The sequence below is a fragment of the Xenopus laevis genome, chromosome 9_10L (genome assembly GCF_017654675.1).
Source record: "Xenopus laevis strain J_2021 chromosome 9_10L, Xenopus_laevis_v10.1, whole genome shotgun sequence".
Lineage (NCBI taxonomy): Eukaryota > Metazoa > Chordata > Amphibia > Anura > Pipidae > Xenopus > Xenopus laevis.
The window spans coordinates 120,877,092-120,892,136 of record NC_054387.1 but is presented as its reverse complement, the minus strand read 5'-3'; the positions used below and the strand labels follow the sequence as shown (position 1 = coordinate 120,892,136).

The window sequence follows — 15,045 nt, the reverse complement described above, 5'->3', positions numbered from 1 at the left end:
CTGTAAGGCTACACTTGTATTGCTACTGCTACTTTTTATTATTTTATTTTTTTATTCTTTTCAGGCCCTCTCATATACCGGTCACTTATTCAAATCAATGCATGGTTGCTAGGGTAATTCAGACTCTAGCAACCAGATGAAAACCCAAAAAACACAAATAATAAAAAAGGAAAAACCACTGCAAATTGTCTCCGAATATCACGCTCTGCATCATACTAACAAGACCTGTTAAACTATGCCAAAAACTTGCCGCAGTATATAAATTCCTTATGTACCAGAGAAGGAACAAAAACTCATGTGTGTAACTAATTCAGCCAAATCAGAAGGAGTGACATGCAGAAATACAGTATTTATTTCATATCAAAACTAAAGGCAGCACCCTCACAATTAATAAATAAATGATACCCCAAGTCAAAAAAAAAAAAAACGGTCACAAGTTCACCTACAAACCAATCAAAACGCTTCTTATTTTGGCCCTTGCCCCCCCCCCTAAGAATAGTCTTGTCTGTATTTTATTCTGTTTCGCCCATGTCAGCAGCTGGTTGTGCAGTTTCCAGACTGTCATTCATCATCTGTAACTGGCGGCTGATCTGGCAACAAATGGTCTCCATGCAGTGGGCCTTCTGCTGTAGCTTGTGGAGTTGCCTGGCGTAGTCCTCCTTCAGGTCCTGATAGCAGTTGTGGGTCTCACGGTTTTCTGGGTCAAGAAGGGTTCCACAGCCCATATGGCAGTTTTGTCTCCAAAAGCGGCAGTTATGGCTGTGGTCGTACAGGTCCTTGCGTAACACCTCGGCAGGGCAGCCTTCATTAGAACAAGGTACTGCCCCAAAGGCACAGTATTCTGAATGCTCCTGGCAATGGAAAAGGGCAAAATGTGCAGGACAGCCATTTTGCTCATTGGGACACTACAAAAAGATGAATAGAGATACAAAGCAATGTTTAGTAGTCTTTCTGCCATCAAGTATCTCATATTGTAAAAAAAAAAGGGGGGTGGTTCACTTTTAGTATGTTATAGATTGGCCAATTCTAAACGACTTTTCAATTGGTCTTCTATTTATTTATTTATTTTGATTTGGCCTTTTTCTTTTGAATTTTTCCAGCTTTCAAATGGGGGGGGTCACTGACCCCATCTAAAAAAGCAAATGCTCTGGAAGGCGACACATTTATTGTTTTTGCTACTTTTTATTACTCCTCTTTCTATTCCAGTCTGTTATTCAAATCAGTGCATGGTTGCTAGGGTAATTTGGACCCTAGCGAATAAATAGTTAAAAAAATATATTAAAATATTTGATTTGGCTACCTGAACCCTGAAGGGGTGGTTCACGGCTAAGTTAAATTTTAGTATGTTATAGGATGGCTAATTGTAAGCAAATTTTCAATTTGCCTTCATTTTTTTCTTTTTTATAGTTTTTTAATTATTTATTATCTTTCCAGCCAGCGTCAGACTTGGGGGCCCTGGGCCCGCCGGCCGCAAAGCCCTCTCAGAAGTCGCCAACCACCCTCCACCCCTGCACACACGTTATTTTTTACGGCACATCACAGCGACCGGGGTCAGGGAGGGAATTAAGGAGAGGCAGTACATGGAGCGGGTTTGGGCCGGCAGGGCCCAAAAGAGCCGGGGCCCACAGAGTTTTTTCCCGATGTACCACAGGCCCAGTTCGACCCTGGTTTTAGCTTTCAAATGGGAATCAATGACCCCATCTTAAAACAAATGCTCTGTAAGGCTACAAATGTATTGTTTTTGCTAATTTTATTACTACTCTTTCTATTCAGGTCTCTCCTATTCATATTCCAGTCTCTTATTCAAATCAAAGCATGGTTGCTAGGGGAATTTGTACCCTAGCAACCAGATTGTTGAAATTGCAGCTGCTGAAAAAAAGCTAAATAACTCAAAAACCACAAATAATAAAAAAATTAAAATCAATTGCAAATTGTCTCACAATATTACTCTCTACATCATACTAAAAATTCAACTCAAAGTTGAACAACCCCTTTAAGTTACAGGATCTACTGTCTTTAATAAATTCTATATTTACATGACTTGATAAGTAAGATACAGAAATAGAGTACGATACATTAGCAGACAGGATTCTGACAAACATCTTGCCCTTATCCTGCCCCCCTTATTACCTTCACATCCAGCCGGTTGATCTTCCTCTTCAGCTTGTGCATCAGGACGTAGAGTTTGCCCCTGACTTCCGTCCTGCAGCAGGGGCATGTGCGTTGCCTGGCAAAAGAGAGAAATATGGTTCCACCAACATGAAGTATTAAAGGCTAAAGGAAACCATTTCGGCGCAAAACCCCTCCCCCCCGCTGTAGGCCCCCTCCCCCCTGCCCCCCCCCCCGGGCAAATGCCCCTAACTTGTTAGTCACCCCTCCGTTCAGGTCCTCTCTTGCCGAGTTTACGGGCGACATCTACATCCGAGCGCTCTTCTTCCTGTTCTGATCGGCGTTTGGCGGCGCATGCGCAGTAGGAGGCATTTGCGAATTTCACGAAGTTTCCGATTTCTTTTTTCAGAAACTTTGTGACTTTCAGCGCACGCGCAGTAGATCCAGCTGGCAAATGCCTCCTACTACGCATGCGCTGCCAAATACAGGAAGAAGAGCGATCGGACGAAGATGGCGCCCGTGAACTCGGCAAGAGAGGACCTGAACGGAGGGGTGACTAACAAGTTAGGGGCATTTGCCCAGGGGGGATATATGTCAGGGGGAAGGAGGCCTACAGGGGGAAGTGGTTTTGCGCCGAAAGGGTTTCCTTCCCCTTTAAAGGTTCCTATGAAAACACTTCCTTCATACACAGGTATGGGATCCGTTACCCAGAAACCCGTTATCCAGAAAGCTCTGAATTATAGAAAGGCCATCTCCCATAGACTCCATTTTATTCAAATAATCCAAATTTTTAAAAATGATTTCCTTTTTCTCTGTTATAATAAAACAGTAGCTTGTACTTGATTCAAACTAAGATATAATTATTCCTTATTGGAAGCAAAACCAGCCTATTGGGTTTATTTAATGTTTATATGATTTTCTAGTAGACTTAAAGGGGAATTATTGTGAAAATGAAAATTGAATATAAGCTTCCTTATACTGAAGTAAGAAACTTTCTAAATACATTCAATTAAAAATTCTGCATTGTTTCTGAAACAATCAAGTTTATGTTCACTATTCCTCTCTCAGCATCTGTTTCTCTTCATTCTGTCTTCATGTAGCAGTTGGGTGTCAGATATTCATTGACTGTTAGATCCAATATATCTTATAGGGGGGGCTCCTTTCCTAGCAGATGTATTAGAGCTCACTCAAATAACTAATTCCAGTACAAACAAAATCTAACAAAATAACTGCCTTTTGCACAAATTCTGCATGTAGAGAGACATGATGTCTGGTGATTTTAACAGAGTGAGCTCTAATACATCTTCTAGGCAAAAGGAGCCCCCCTATAAGATATATTGGATCATTCATCTGACACCCAACTTCTGAATGAAGACAGAATGAGGAGAAACAGATGCTGAGAGAGGAATAGTGAAGATAAACTTGATTATTTCAGAAACAGTACAGAATATTTAATTGATTGTATTTAAAAAAAGTTTCTTATTTCAGTATGCTGAAGCTTATATTACATTTTCATTATCATGATAGTTCCCCTTTAAGGTATGAAGATCCAAATTACACAAACCCTTTATCCAGAAAACTCCAGGTCCCATTCTGGATAACAGGTCCCATACCTGTACCAAGGTTTGAATGGCCAAGGAGAGTTTTGGACAAACTACATGTTGAGTATTTGGGAGGGGGAGTCACAGTGCTCTAACTGACCTACCTCTTCAGCCACTGCATTATACAGTTCCGGCAAAAGATATGGCCGCAGGATATCATGACAGGGCACCTCATCACCCCATGGCAGATGGAGCAAAGTAGGTCATCGTCAGGAGTCTTGGTGAAGAGCTCAAGGTCATATCCACCCCCCTGAGAAGCAAACCAAAAGACAAACCTTATAAAGTGTATGCGTATGACATGTGTTGATTGAATATTCCATAATTAATTTCTGATGACCGCTTAGGAATCTTCATAAGACCCCATGAAAGACATCTGGAGTCAGGACCCTCCCATTACATGACCCTAGTAAGGCCTCAGTGGCAGAACTACTGGGCGAGCAGGGGGTGTGATTGGGTCAGGGCCCACACCCCCTCAGGGCCCCCCGCCAGCTTGCGCACCGCTGATTCCAGGTGGAAAATCGTGTACGGAGGGGGGTGTGGGGGTCCGGGTGCACGTCCCGCACCAGGGTCCGCCCCCCTCTAGTTACGTTACTGTAAGGCCTAAAAACCTACATAACAGCTCCAGTTCTAACTATGGGGTAATTGCTTGCCACCATGCAAGGAGATCCTAGCAATGGACTTCACTGCAGGTCAAGTTAACCTTTAAAATAAGTGAAGGTGAAATTGATGGGAGTGCTATTCTATGCGCATTTGCAATTTACATTCATTAATTTTATTTTAGAATTCCCAGAAAGTAAGGGAATTATGTACTATATATGCAGTGGCTACAGAGGAAGCAGACCCCATAGCTGTAGGTGGGGCAGACTGTGGGATGGGCTTCCTCTATAGCTAATTAAAAACCCTCCTCCCCAGACGCTCTCTTACTGGCGAGGTAAGTCGGGGCGGGACGTTGGTGGAGTCGGGACGAGGGTGAAGTCAGGGCATGAGGATGGTGATAGGAGTGCCCCTCTGAAGGTTTTTTTGTAGAGGGGGGTACTTGCCTAAGATTGCCACCTGTCAAGTTTTGACCTGGACAGCCCGGTATTTTGAAGGACTGCCCGGGTCAAAACTTCCTGCCCGGATTTCCAAATAAGGAAAACCCGGCAGGATTCCCCATGATTGACACGGCAAAAGGCCAATCGCGTCGTCATAACCCTGCCTCCTGACGTCAAGCAACCGACCCTTCACGGCCCCACCCCTCTACATCAGGGCCCCACCTACCGTTTAGAAAGATGGCAACCCTAGGCCCGGCGCACTCTAGTTATGCCACTGTACAGCGCCACCTGCTGATCAGTTTCAGACCATCATCCAGTTGAGGAAGTTGTCAGGAGAAAGAAAGAGGACTGGTCTGATGTTCCTCAGATAACTTTTCTCATGTCTTTCTTAACCAGAGGAACATCAGACCAGTCCTCTTTCTTTCTCCTGATAACTCCCTCAACTGGATCATGGTCAGCAAGAAGTTTGGGTACATGATTATTGCTGCTATACAGCCCAAGAGGACATTACTTTAAATATATGTACATATCTTATGTTGTAGCTAATTAGCTTCTGTTTTTTAAAACTTTCCCTCTTTTTTACAGATCATGATTTGTTGCCCTAGAATGCCGGAAAGTTCTATTTTTTAAAACGTCTATGGTAATACAGGTATAGGATCCCTTATCCGGAAACTCGATATCCAGAAAGCTCCGAATTACGGAATGGCTGTCTCCCATAGACTCCAAAAAATTTTTTTAAAAATGATTTCCTTTTGGATACATAGTCATGTTGGTAACCATTATATTGTATATCGCTTTATAAATAGGCCTTGTTTTTGTTTACAGGCAATTTTTAAAGATTAAAAAATAAATTCAGTTTCTCATGGAATTGGACTACTTTTGCATATAACCTAATACTGGACTTTTTAACATTTATGAACTTTTGGAATCACATTTAATAAAGAGCCTTGTGCTCGAAACATGTAGTGCTAATACAACCACTTAGCAGCTAGTCTGCCTGTTCCTGCTTCTTTGCCATTTCAAGATTATATTCTGAGACAATTTGCCGTTGGTCTACATTTTTTATTATTTGCATTTGTGTTTTAAAATGATTTCGCTTTTTATTCAGTAGCTCTCCGGTTTGGAATTTCAGCAGCTTTCTAATTGCTAGGGTCCAATTTAACCGTGGTTCGAAAGAAAGACAGAAATATAAATAGAGGAGGGCCTAAATAGAAAGATAATTCATAAATAAAAGTAAGAATCACAATAGAAGTGTAACCACACAGAGCAATAGTTCTTGAGTGTTGGGGTCAGCGACCCCATTTGAAAGCTGGAAAGAGACCGAAGAGGAAGGCAAATAATTCAAAAACTATAGAAAATAAAAAATGAAGACCAATTGAAAACTTACTATATATATATATATATATATATATATATATATATATATATATATATATATATATATTAAGTCAACCTGAAGGTTGAATACATCCCTTTAATATTAAAAGTAGAAACAGTACATATTTCCCTTAAAGGATAAGTAAACATTTAAAATTAATGAGAGTGACATTCTAAGCACTTTTCTAATGTACAGTGATTATTTATTTTATTTTCATTCCAAGATATTAAGGGATACATGTACTGTTAATATGAATGAATTTTGTTACAACAGCGCCACCTGCTGGTCATTTTCCCACCAGTCTGACCACCAAGTAGTCAAGGAAGTTGTCAGGAGAAAGAAATGTATTTAGATTATATGGGAATCATGCAGGGACATTACTACACTGCTCTCCTCTTACACATAAATTCCATTAGGCAGAAACCCTGTGTGACTATGGAATGGGTGTTGTGTTTATTGTTTAGACAATTGAGTCACATGTCGTCAGTGTATTTATTATTTACATCCAAATAAAGGAGAGTCATGTGATGTCCATGTCAGTGGTCCTTATCCAGATCGGAGTGGTAGTTATATCTCCTGCTGTGGAGTATGTTTGTACATTATACTGTAAATACAGGATCATTTTCTAATCTAGACACTTTTTGGCATGTTTTATTGGGTATCTATAACGGGGCAAAAACAGTAACTTTACAGAAGTGACTTGCCCCACATCACAATGGGAGTCAAAGAGGGCAAAGTCAATTTACCTTTAGAGCAGTGGTTTTGAAAACTGGAGCTGGCCCACCTAATGGGCCAAAGCAGCGGTGGTCAGATGGGTCAGTCCTCAAGGCTAGATATGAGTGAGATTTGAGGACTGTGGTGGACTATGCTGGACTTTAAGGGGGTTATTTACTAAGATTGAATTTATCTTATAATTTAAATAAAAAGGCTTGACTAAACTCCCATCCCCACTTTTGCCTTATTTATTAATAAAATAACTCAAATCAATTGGATTGGGAAAAAAATCTGATCAAATTAAGCGAAAACCCGAATCATAAGATATTTTCAGACTTTTTCCCCCAAATTTTTTTGCCGAAAACCCCCCATCTATCAGATTATCGGGATTAACCCAGCTCAAACCTAGATAACTTCCAATTGAGACAGAGCCGGATGCAGCATCAGGGTATAATAAATATTGAAAAAAATTTGAGGTTTTTTTCCACTAAAAAGTCAAGTTTTTGCCCCAAAACGCCAGACCAGATAAATTCGAGGCTTAGTAAATAACCCCCTAAATGTCAGGGCATTTAACCCCTGCAGTCTGCATGTCGCTGCCTTTGACCAACCAAGCGGCTGTAAAACGGTGGTGTAACCTTTCAGTCCTTTAAATATTGCCCCATAATCCAGTTCATATACTGTATACATTTATAGGAATGGGACCCGTTATTCAGAATGCTCAGGACCTCAGGTTTTCTGGATAAGGGGTCTTTATGTAAATTGGATTGCCATACTGTAAGCCAATTAAAAAATCATTTAATTGTTATTGCTTTACCTCCAATAAGGATTAATTACATATTAGTTAGGATCAAGTATAAGGTACGGTTTTATTATTTATTTATTATTACAGAGAATAAGGAAATCATTTTAAAAAATAAGAATTACACAATTTTGTTCGACAGAGCTTATCTGCTATCTGCTGTGTAACCTGAGCCTTTTCTCCTTTGAATGGCTGCCCCCATGGCTACATAGCAGCTTGTTTATATAAACTATAGTAGTACTTATCGGTTATCTACGGTGTATCCTGTGCTTGAATGGCTGCCCCCATGGCTACACAGCAGCTTGTTTATATAAACTATAGTAGTACTTATCTGTTATCTACTGTGTATCCTGTGCTTGAATGGCTGCCCCAATGGCTACACAGCAGCTTGTTTATATAAACTATAGTAGTACTTATCTGTTATCTACTGTGTATCCTGTGCTTGAATGGCTGCCTCCATGGCTACAAAGCAGCTTGTTTATATAAACTATAGTAGTACTTATCTGTTATCTACTGTGTATCCTGTGCTTGAATGGCTGCCCGCATGGCTACACAGCAGCTTGTTTATATAAACTATAGTAGTACTTATCTGTTATCTACTGTGTATCCTGTGCTTGAATGGCTGCCTCCATGGCTACAAAGCAGCTTGTTTATATAAACTATAGTAGTACTTATCTGTTATCTACTGTGTATCCTGTGCTTGAATGTCTGCCCCCATGGCTACACAGCAGCTTGTTTATATAAACTATAGTAGTACTTATATTATCTACTGTGCATCCTGTGCTTGAATGGCTGCCCCCATGGCTACACAGCAGCTTGTTTATATAAACAATAGTAGTGTTTCTGAGGCAAACACACCAGTTTTACCAGTGCAGGGCAACACTGCATTATATTTTTATTACTTTAAAACAATTTCATTTTTGGCTGGTTCTTTAAACCCCTGCTTCTTGTGAATTAAGCCATAAAGATCACGGCATATTTTTGCCTGAAACATTTATTTAAAAAACTTTTAAGAAAATCCAGGCACCACAGGGATAGTTCAAAACTGTGGAAACAAACAAATAAGGACACAATAATAAGCTCACAACGCATCTATTCAGATTGTAATAAGTAAACTTAAACCCATCACATTATCTGGTACCAAAGAGAAGCTTCCCACCAGCAGATTTGGTGTCATTAATAGAGTATAAATAGGGAACACACAGGAGAGACTTACCATATCTTCTTCCTCTGGGATCCAGTGCTAAACTGCCCCTGATTCTCAGCATTTTCACTGTACAGGTCATGGGATGTGGGATCCACAGTGTTCTAACCTATAAAGTGAGGTGTTCCGTGTGTTTCCAGCAGATCAGCAGCTCCGAGGGCCACACTGCCTGTGACACGGGCAGAACAAAAGGCACATAGGTGATGTATTGTAGCTGCTGTGTCAGACCCTTCTTTTCTTCCCACCTAGAACAGGAACTTGCTAGTAACTCCAGCCAACTGCCACACAGGTGTTAGAGAGCAGATGTGGCATTTAATGACCCCAGCCCTGCACATTGGACACACACAACTCCAGCAACATTTAAGAAAGGAATGCAGGCAAATGCAAGCGTGCTGCCATGGGTTATTTATCAGGTCTCCAAAAAACTTACAGCAAGGGAATAAATCTTGTCCCATGCATAGAAGAAAGCAATTTACTACAGGTATGGGATCGGCTATCCAGAAAGCTTTGAATTACAGAAAGGCCATCTCCCATAGACTCCATTTTATTCAAATAATCCTAAAAATTATTTTCTTTTTCTATGTGATAGTAAAACAGTACCTTGTACTTCTTCCTAAGATTGGAGGCAAAACCAGCCTATTGGGTTTATTTAATGTTTCCATAATTAGACAGGTATGAAGATCCAAATTACCTTATCTGGAAAACACCAGGTCCAGAGCATTCTGGATAACAGGTCCCATACCTGCATAACCTGGTGACGGGTAATGAGCTTTTACACCCCATAAGGTTTCATGTACCCCACAATCTTGTGCCAACACTATAAAGTCAGCACCATGAAAACCGTTAAAAAAAAAAAAATACTATAATCCCCAATAGCTTCCTCCTTTATTTTGTTAAGGCTTTTTTTAACTTGGTGGCAGTTAGTAGTAGTGGCCAAAAGGGCAGATTCAGATATCCATAGCACCGAGCCCCCTTCATTTTAACCCAAACAGTCCCTTGGCCGGGTTAGTTAACCCCCATTATTTACTCCATGTGTTCAGTTCAATCTAACATCACAATTTTGGGCCAGTGTTGTTGCCTTCAAATTATCAGCCCTTGGGTTGCAAGTTGTGATGCTGTTTAGGACATTTTGATTTAGGGCTAGTATTAGCTGACTCGACTATCTCTATTTGCAGGGGGAATTATATATAAACACATGTGGTTTATTCATGCTCGTCCTTGGCCTCAGAAGTGCATTGCAAATTGCTGACTCAAGCGTGGACATCTTGTTTGTCATAAGCTTTGCATGGGGAATTCACAAAGGGCCATTAACAAATTTGGCGTCAAATGTTTCACACCATAAAAAAACAATTATCTAACATGATATTGCCAAAAAAAGTTACACCATCTTCAACTTGCCAGAAGGCGTTCTGCCTGGAATGATTTGTTAACTTTAATCCATTAAAGTGCCACTCTAGAAATATAGAACACTGGCATCTAACTTGAAATTGTTTTAACCCCAATCGCTAGTGTTATCCTTGCTGTTTATTAGGTGCTCAAACCACACCCAATATCCTAAAGGCACCCACTGACCAGTTGAAAGTAATACAGAACAAAGTGGATTTATAAAATGGATCTTTATTTAATTCAAAGCACAAATAAATCATAAATCACTTTGCAGCTGGTTCAATACAACTTTATGTAAAATCATTCTGTTCATGGAGAAAATATCACACATGTATAGATATATATTTAATATTTCCATAGAGTTCGTACTGCTCTGTATAAATCAGGCATGCCATTTGCCTTCTTAAATGGGCAGTATATATCTACATGTGCCTTTGCTTAATAGGACTTGTGCTGAAAATGTAGCTTGCAGATTCTCTTCATTTCAAATATAACTTGAATAAAAATAAATATATATATTCATGTTTTAGTTTTTTGCCATTATGAAACATTGATGGTATTATTGTGCTGAATCCCCCGATAAACTGGGTTTTTGCTACAAATGCAGAAAAATATACATACAGATAATGAGCTCTGCATAAACTATCCCCTCCCTTCCCCTCCAACTAGAGCCTTTGTTACATGGAGCAGCTTATTACATCTGCATCCTATCTGCCGACACTACTCTACTGTATTGGAGAGACTGCCTCAGTTGAAAATCCAGTGGCAGGGGGGCTCCCTGCTCTATTTGTTCTAAGCTAGTCTGACACACACTACTCATGAAATGTAATATGTTGCAGGACTTACCATAATGTTATCAGTCACCAAGGCGCCTCTGACTTCAAGGTGTTCTTAGGACATGGCAGATTAAAGGCAGTTGTGACATTTAGTCTCCCCTTTAGAATACAGTTCTCCCCCCTTAAACAGTTGCATCTGCACTAAAGGCCCTAAATACAGGCCTCGCTCAGAGCCCAGCAGGTCTAATTTTACTTATTAGAAAAAGCTCAGTAGCATAATATATTAAAGATGATGAAAATTTGTATTAAAATAAAAAGACTCGTCCGATATCCTAATAGGGAATCCGTTGACCCATCCATCTCAAGCTGGAGGTTCATCCCAGTCATGCGGCTCATCCTCGTTCGTCTACAACAGAGCCGGATCATATACAACAGAGCCGGATCACTGAAAGGGAAGAGAAATATGTTAATTCAATGAGCAATGGCAGCCTGTTCTACGCCACAGTCATGTTAGAGCCCAGTCTTTCACCCTGAAAGCCCCCAACAAATAATCAAGGATTGTAGGGCTCATGGTTATCAGGGAACCCAGGATTAAGCAAGTTCTGTGACTGATCCCACTAATACAATGTAGGAACACGGGTCTCATTACGCACACATGGGATTATGGGTAATAAGCATAATGCTCCACTATCATTTAGGCACAGGTATCTCACCAAAGGCTACCAGAAGGCCAGCGGTAATTTTCAGTCTGTGCCAAAGGCCCACAGTCCCAGGGGATCCAGTAAGCAAGTGCCCAGCTATATAAGGCTCAGGGGTTAGGGACCCTCCCAACACACAGACATTAGGGACAGAGAAAGGGCCCCTTTACTATAAACTCCCCTCACAGACTGCACACCAGCCTGTATCATTGATAACACTTATAATACTGGCACTTAGGCACTTTACACTGAGCTAGGGTCAAGATGTTGCTAAACTACAACTCCCTATGCGCCTTTCATATAATGGAGGATCCTGGGAGTTGTAGTACTGTATATAAACACTCACATAACCCTTCTAGACTATACATTCTTCTCTGTAACTCACCACGTCCTCCTCCACGCGGAGCCCAAGCAGAAAGACCGTCAGGAAGGCGGTGCCCGTTTATTTATAGTTGGGACCCCGGAACCTGCTCAATTCATACACCACCGTTAACCTCTTGCTGAGAATATGACCTATGCGCGCTTCCGGGTTCGAACAACAGCTCGCTGGATAAGGTCGCTCTGATCAACCAGAGTCTCGCGAGATAGGCCATTTTGATTAACCAGAGTCTCGCGAGATTTCACACCCAAGACTGGAAGTACTGATTGTGCCTCGTTCTGGCGCTGTGGGATTAGCAATGCAGAGAACAATGGCTGCCTTTGGGCGGGTAGTTATGTCATAAATGGCTCCGCATAGAATTTGTCTGGCGGCTCCTTGTTATTTATAATTCAACTTTTGTTCTTATTAACAACTAAAAAGCATTCTACAGGGGGTGATCGGAGTTGTAGTGTGGCAATAACTGGCGGCTGTAGGTCGCAAGGCAAGAGTAATACAGAGACAGTTTTACTTCACTAAATAAAGATCTATTGCTGAGTTGGGTAATATTGGGGTTTATTAGTCAATCCCCACGCTCTGATCTGACAAACCTTTACCATTTTCCAGCAGGGGTTTCACCTTTTCTGGATAAAAATACTGGCCTTCCTATAAATTTATCATTTTTCCCTATTAATAACATTCATTAAAATTAGCCATCATTTTTACATGCCAGATGGCAACGCTATTTTCCAGTGACAGCAGGACTGAGAAGCGTTTGGTTTCTCCATAACATAAGCGGCCGCGAAGATCTCAGCGACTTTGAATGAGGGCAGATATTTGGGGCCAAACTAGCCGGCGCCTCAGTGGTGGACATTCCCAAGTTATTTAATGTGTCGGAGGAGACGTGATGGAAGTCATGTCAGCGTGCAGCTTTATCGAAGAGGGCAAAACAGCGTCCGGAATAGCGAACAGTGACCAGGAAGCTCAGCAAGAAGAAGACATAGCAGAGTAATGGAGAAATTTAATACAGGGGTCCCCAACCACCAGAGCTTGGACCAGTGGAGGGCCGCGGTGGACTGGGCCGCCTCTGGTCCCAGCTGCAGTCTATAATAGCTGCAAAAACAATTGAAAAGGCCCTAATTACCTGCAATCCCAGCACCCTGACTAATTATTGCCATGACAACAGCTGTGTGAAGCCCAGGAAGATTTCTATTGATCACAATAAGGACCAAAATACTGATTGGACAGATTTTTGTAAGCCTGAAATGCACCCGGGTGTCTAAATCAACCCCTCCCAGGGTTGCCACCCGGCTGGTATTACAAATTTACCGTCAATGTAGCTGCCGGTAAATTTGTAATACCCTTAAACAGACCCCTCAGCCCACCCCCAATCCCCTGTAATCTTAGCTTTTGTCCTCTGTCTTGAAAGCTCTGTGTCGTGGCCTGCCCCCTTTATGTCATGGTCCCGCCATTTTTATGTCACACTCCGCCCCTTTTTGTCCCCGCCTCCCACCAGCCAGTAAAAAAATTAGAAAAAGATGGCAACCCTAAGGCCCCCCCCCTGATCCTCGTAAAAATTGTCCTGATTGAAACTAGGGTTGCCACCTTTTCTGGCAACCAATGTTCAAACTGGTCCATGGAGCAAAAGAGCTTGGGGACCGCTGATTTAAAGGACAAATTGAACCTCAGATGAGTGCAGGTGTGAAGCTTTGAGTTCATCATCATGTTCCGGGTCACAGATGCCTTCCATGGCCAGCACCGCTGGATCTTTATAGGAAGCTCTTCTACATTTACTGCACATTCATTCTTAAATCAGATGCCTCCCTGTAAGTCAGTGGGTTGTCCCCAACAACAAGCAGTCATGGAATTTCCTTCTAGAATGGGACGAAGGCCATTCCACTTTTGGGGTAGAAAATTTGAGCCTGTTGTAAAACACAAAATCTTGTGCCTTTTTTATTTTGCCTTTCAGCCTAATTTCTACCCACACAATCACTGGTACCCCTGTTATTTTGCTTGGTGTATAGAGTATCCTTCTGTGGGGCACAGGTTTGGGCTTCTTGGTCGGTTCACAAGCTGCCGGGGACGTAGAATAATAGTGTGGATGTTGCAGGAGTCTGAGTCATATTGGTGATTCTTTTCATTTAAGTAAAGTTACATCTAATACAATGTTGCTGTTATAACTATTTATTTTCTGTTTACCACTCCCATTATACTGGTGTGAGGATTGTTGCTTTGCATTTGGGCTCAAAGTAACTGCTGCCTTGTGAAAACTGATCAGGTCACGCCCACAGCCTTTCAGAACTCTTGACAGAAGATGACACCCCTGACCCGGTATTAGGCCTTCAAACAAGCCCCTTACATTGGAAAAAGGCTAAAATCAGACATAAAATGGCCGATCCAGAATGGTATCTGACCAGTCGACCCAAAGGTATACCTTACAGGGTGCTGCCACCTTTCTGTATTCCATTAATTAGGGTCAGCAGCCAGAATGATCGGATGAGCAGTAAAGAGGAAATAGTAATATTCCAGTTTTCCTACAAAAGCATCAGTGCACCCTACATTGCTGATTGTGTCCCAGGATCAGCAGACACAGAACCAGTGGTAACAGCAGAGAGGGAATTGCATCTAGAAAAAAGATCCAGTCAACAATTCATTCAAGCCTTGAGGACGGTCAGCGAGGGCCACCATCAGGAATCGTGTGACCCTATACTACTAAGCTAGCAGGGCCCCAATTATTACCCCCATGGTGGAGAGTAGGGTTACCACCTTTCTAGAAATTATTTACTGGCTAGCAGTGGTGGCAGTGACTGGAAGGGGCGGAACCATGACATGTGCCAGCTGGAGGAGAATGGGGGAGATAAAAAAAGAGGAGAAAGTGTACGTTCTAGGCTCGATTCTGGGTGTATTGGGGGCTGAAGAGGGAGGGACAGGGGCTGAATTTTAGTGTATTACAAATTTAATGGCTACTACATTGCCAGTAAATTTGTAATA

General features: G+C 41.6%; 1 protein-coding gene, 1 long non-coding RNA gene and 1 other non-coding gene across 3 annotated transcripts; all 3 read right to left on the bottom strand.

The window, feature by feature from the left end:
• Positions 1-334: 334 nt before the first annotated feature.
• On the bottom strand, positions 335-9,397 carry rnf151.L (ring finger protein 151 L homeolog). The gene is made up of 4 exons (XM_018236596.2): positions 8,852-9,397; positions 3,815-3,960; positions 2,131-2,227; positions 335-905 (listed from the first exon to the last, which is right to left on the bottom strand). The coding sequence occupies exons 1-4, from the start codon at positions 8,852-8,854 to the stop codon at positions 513-515; spliced, it is 639 nt and encodes a 212-aa protein (XP_018092085.1). The 5' UTR covers positions 8,855-9,397; the 3' UTR covers positions 335-512.
• Positions 9,398-10,440: 1,043 nt separating this feature from the next.
• Positions 10,441-13,285, bottom strand: LOC108701666. Its single transcript, XR_001933208.2, has 2 exons — positions 12,085-13,285; positions 10,441-11,446 (listed from the first exon to the last, which is right to left on the bottom strand). It is a non-coding gene; the product is annotated as an uncharacterized LOC108701666 (long non-coding RNA).
• On the bottom strand, positions 11,625-11,753 carry LOC121398606. The gene has a single exon (XR_005964427.1). It is a non-coding gene; the product is annotated as a small nucleolar RNA ACA64 (small nucleolar RNA).
• Positions 13,286-15,045: the final 1,760 nt, after the last annotated feature.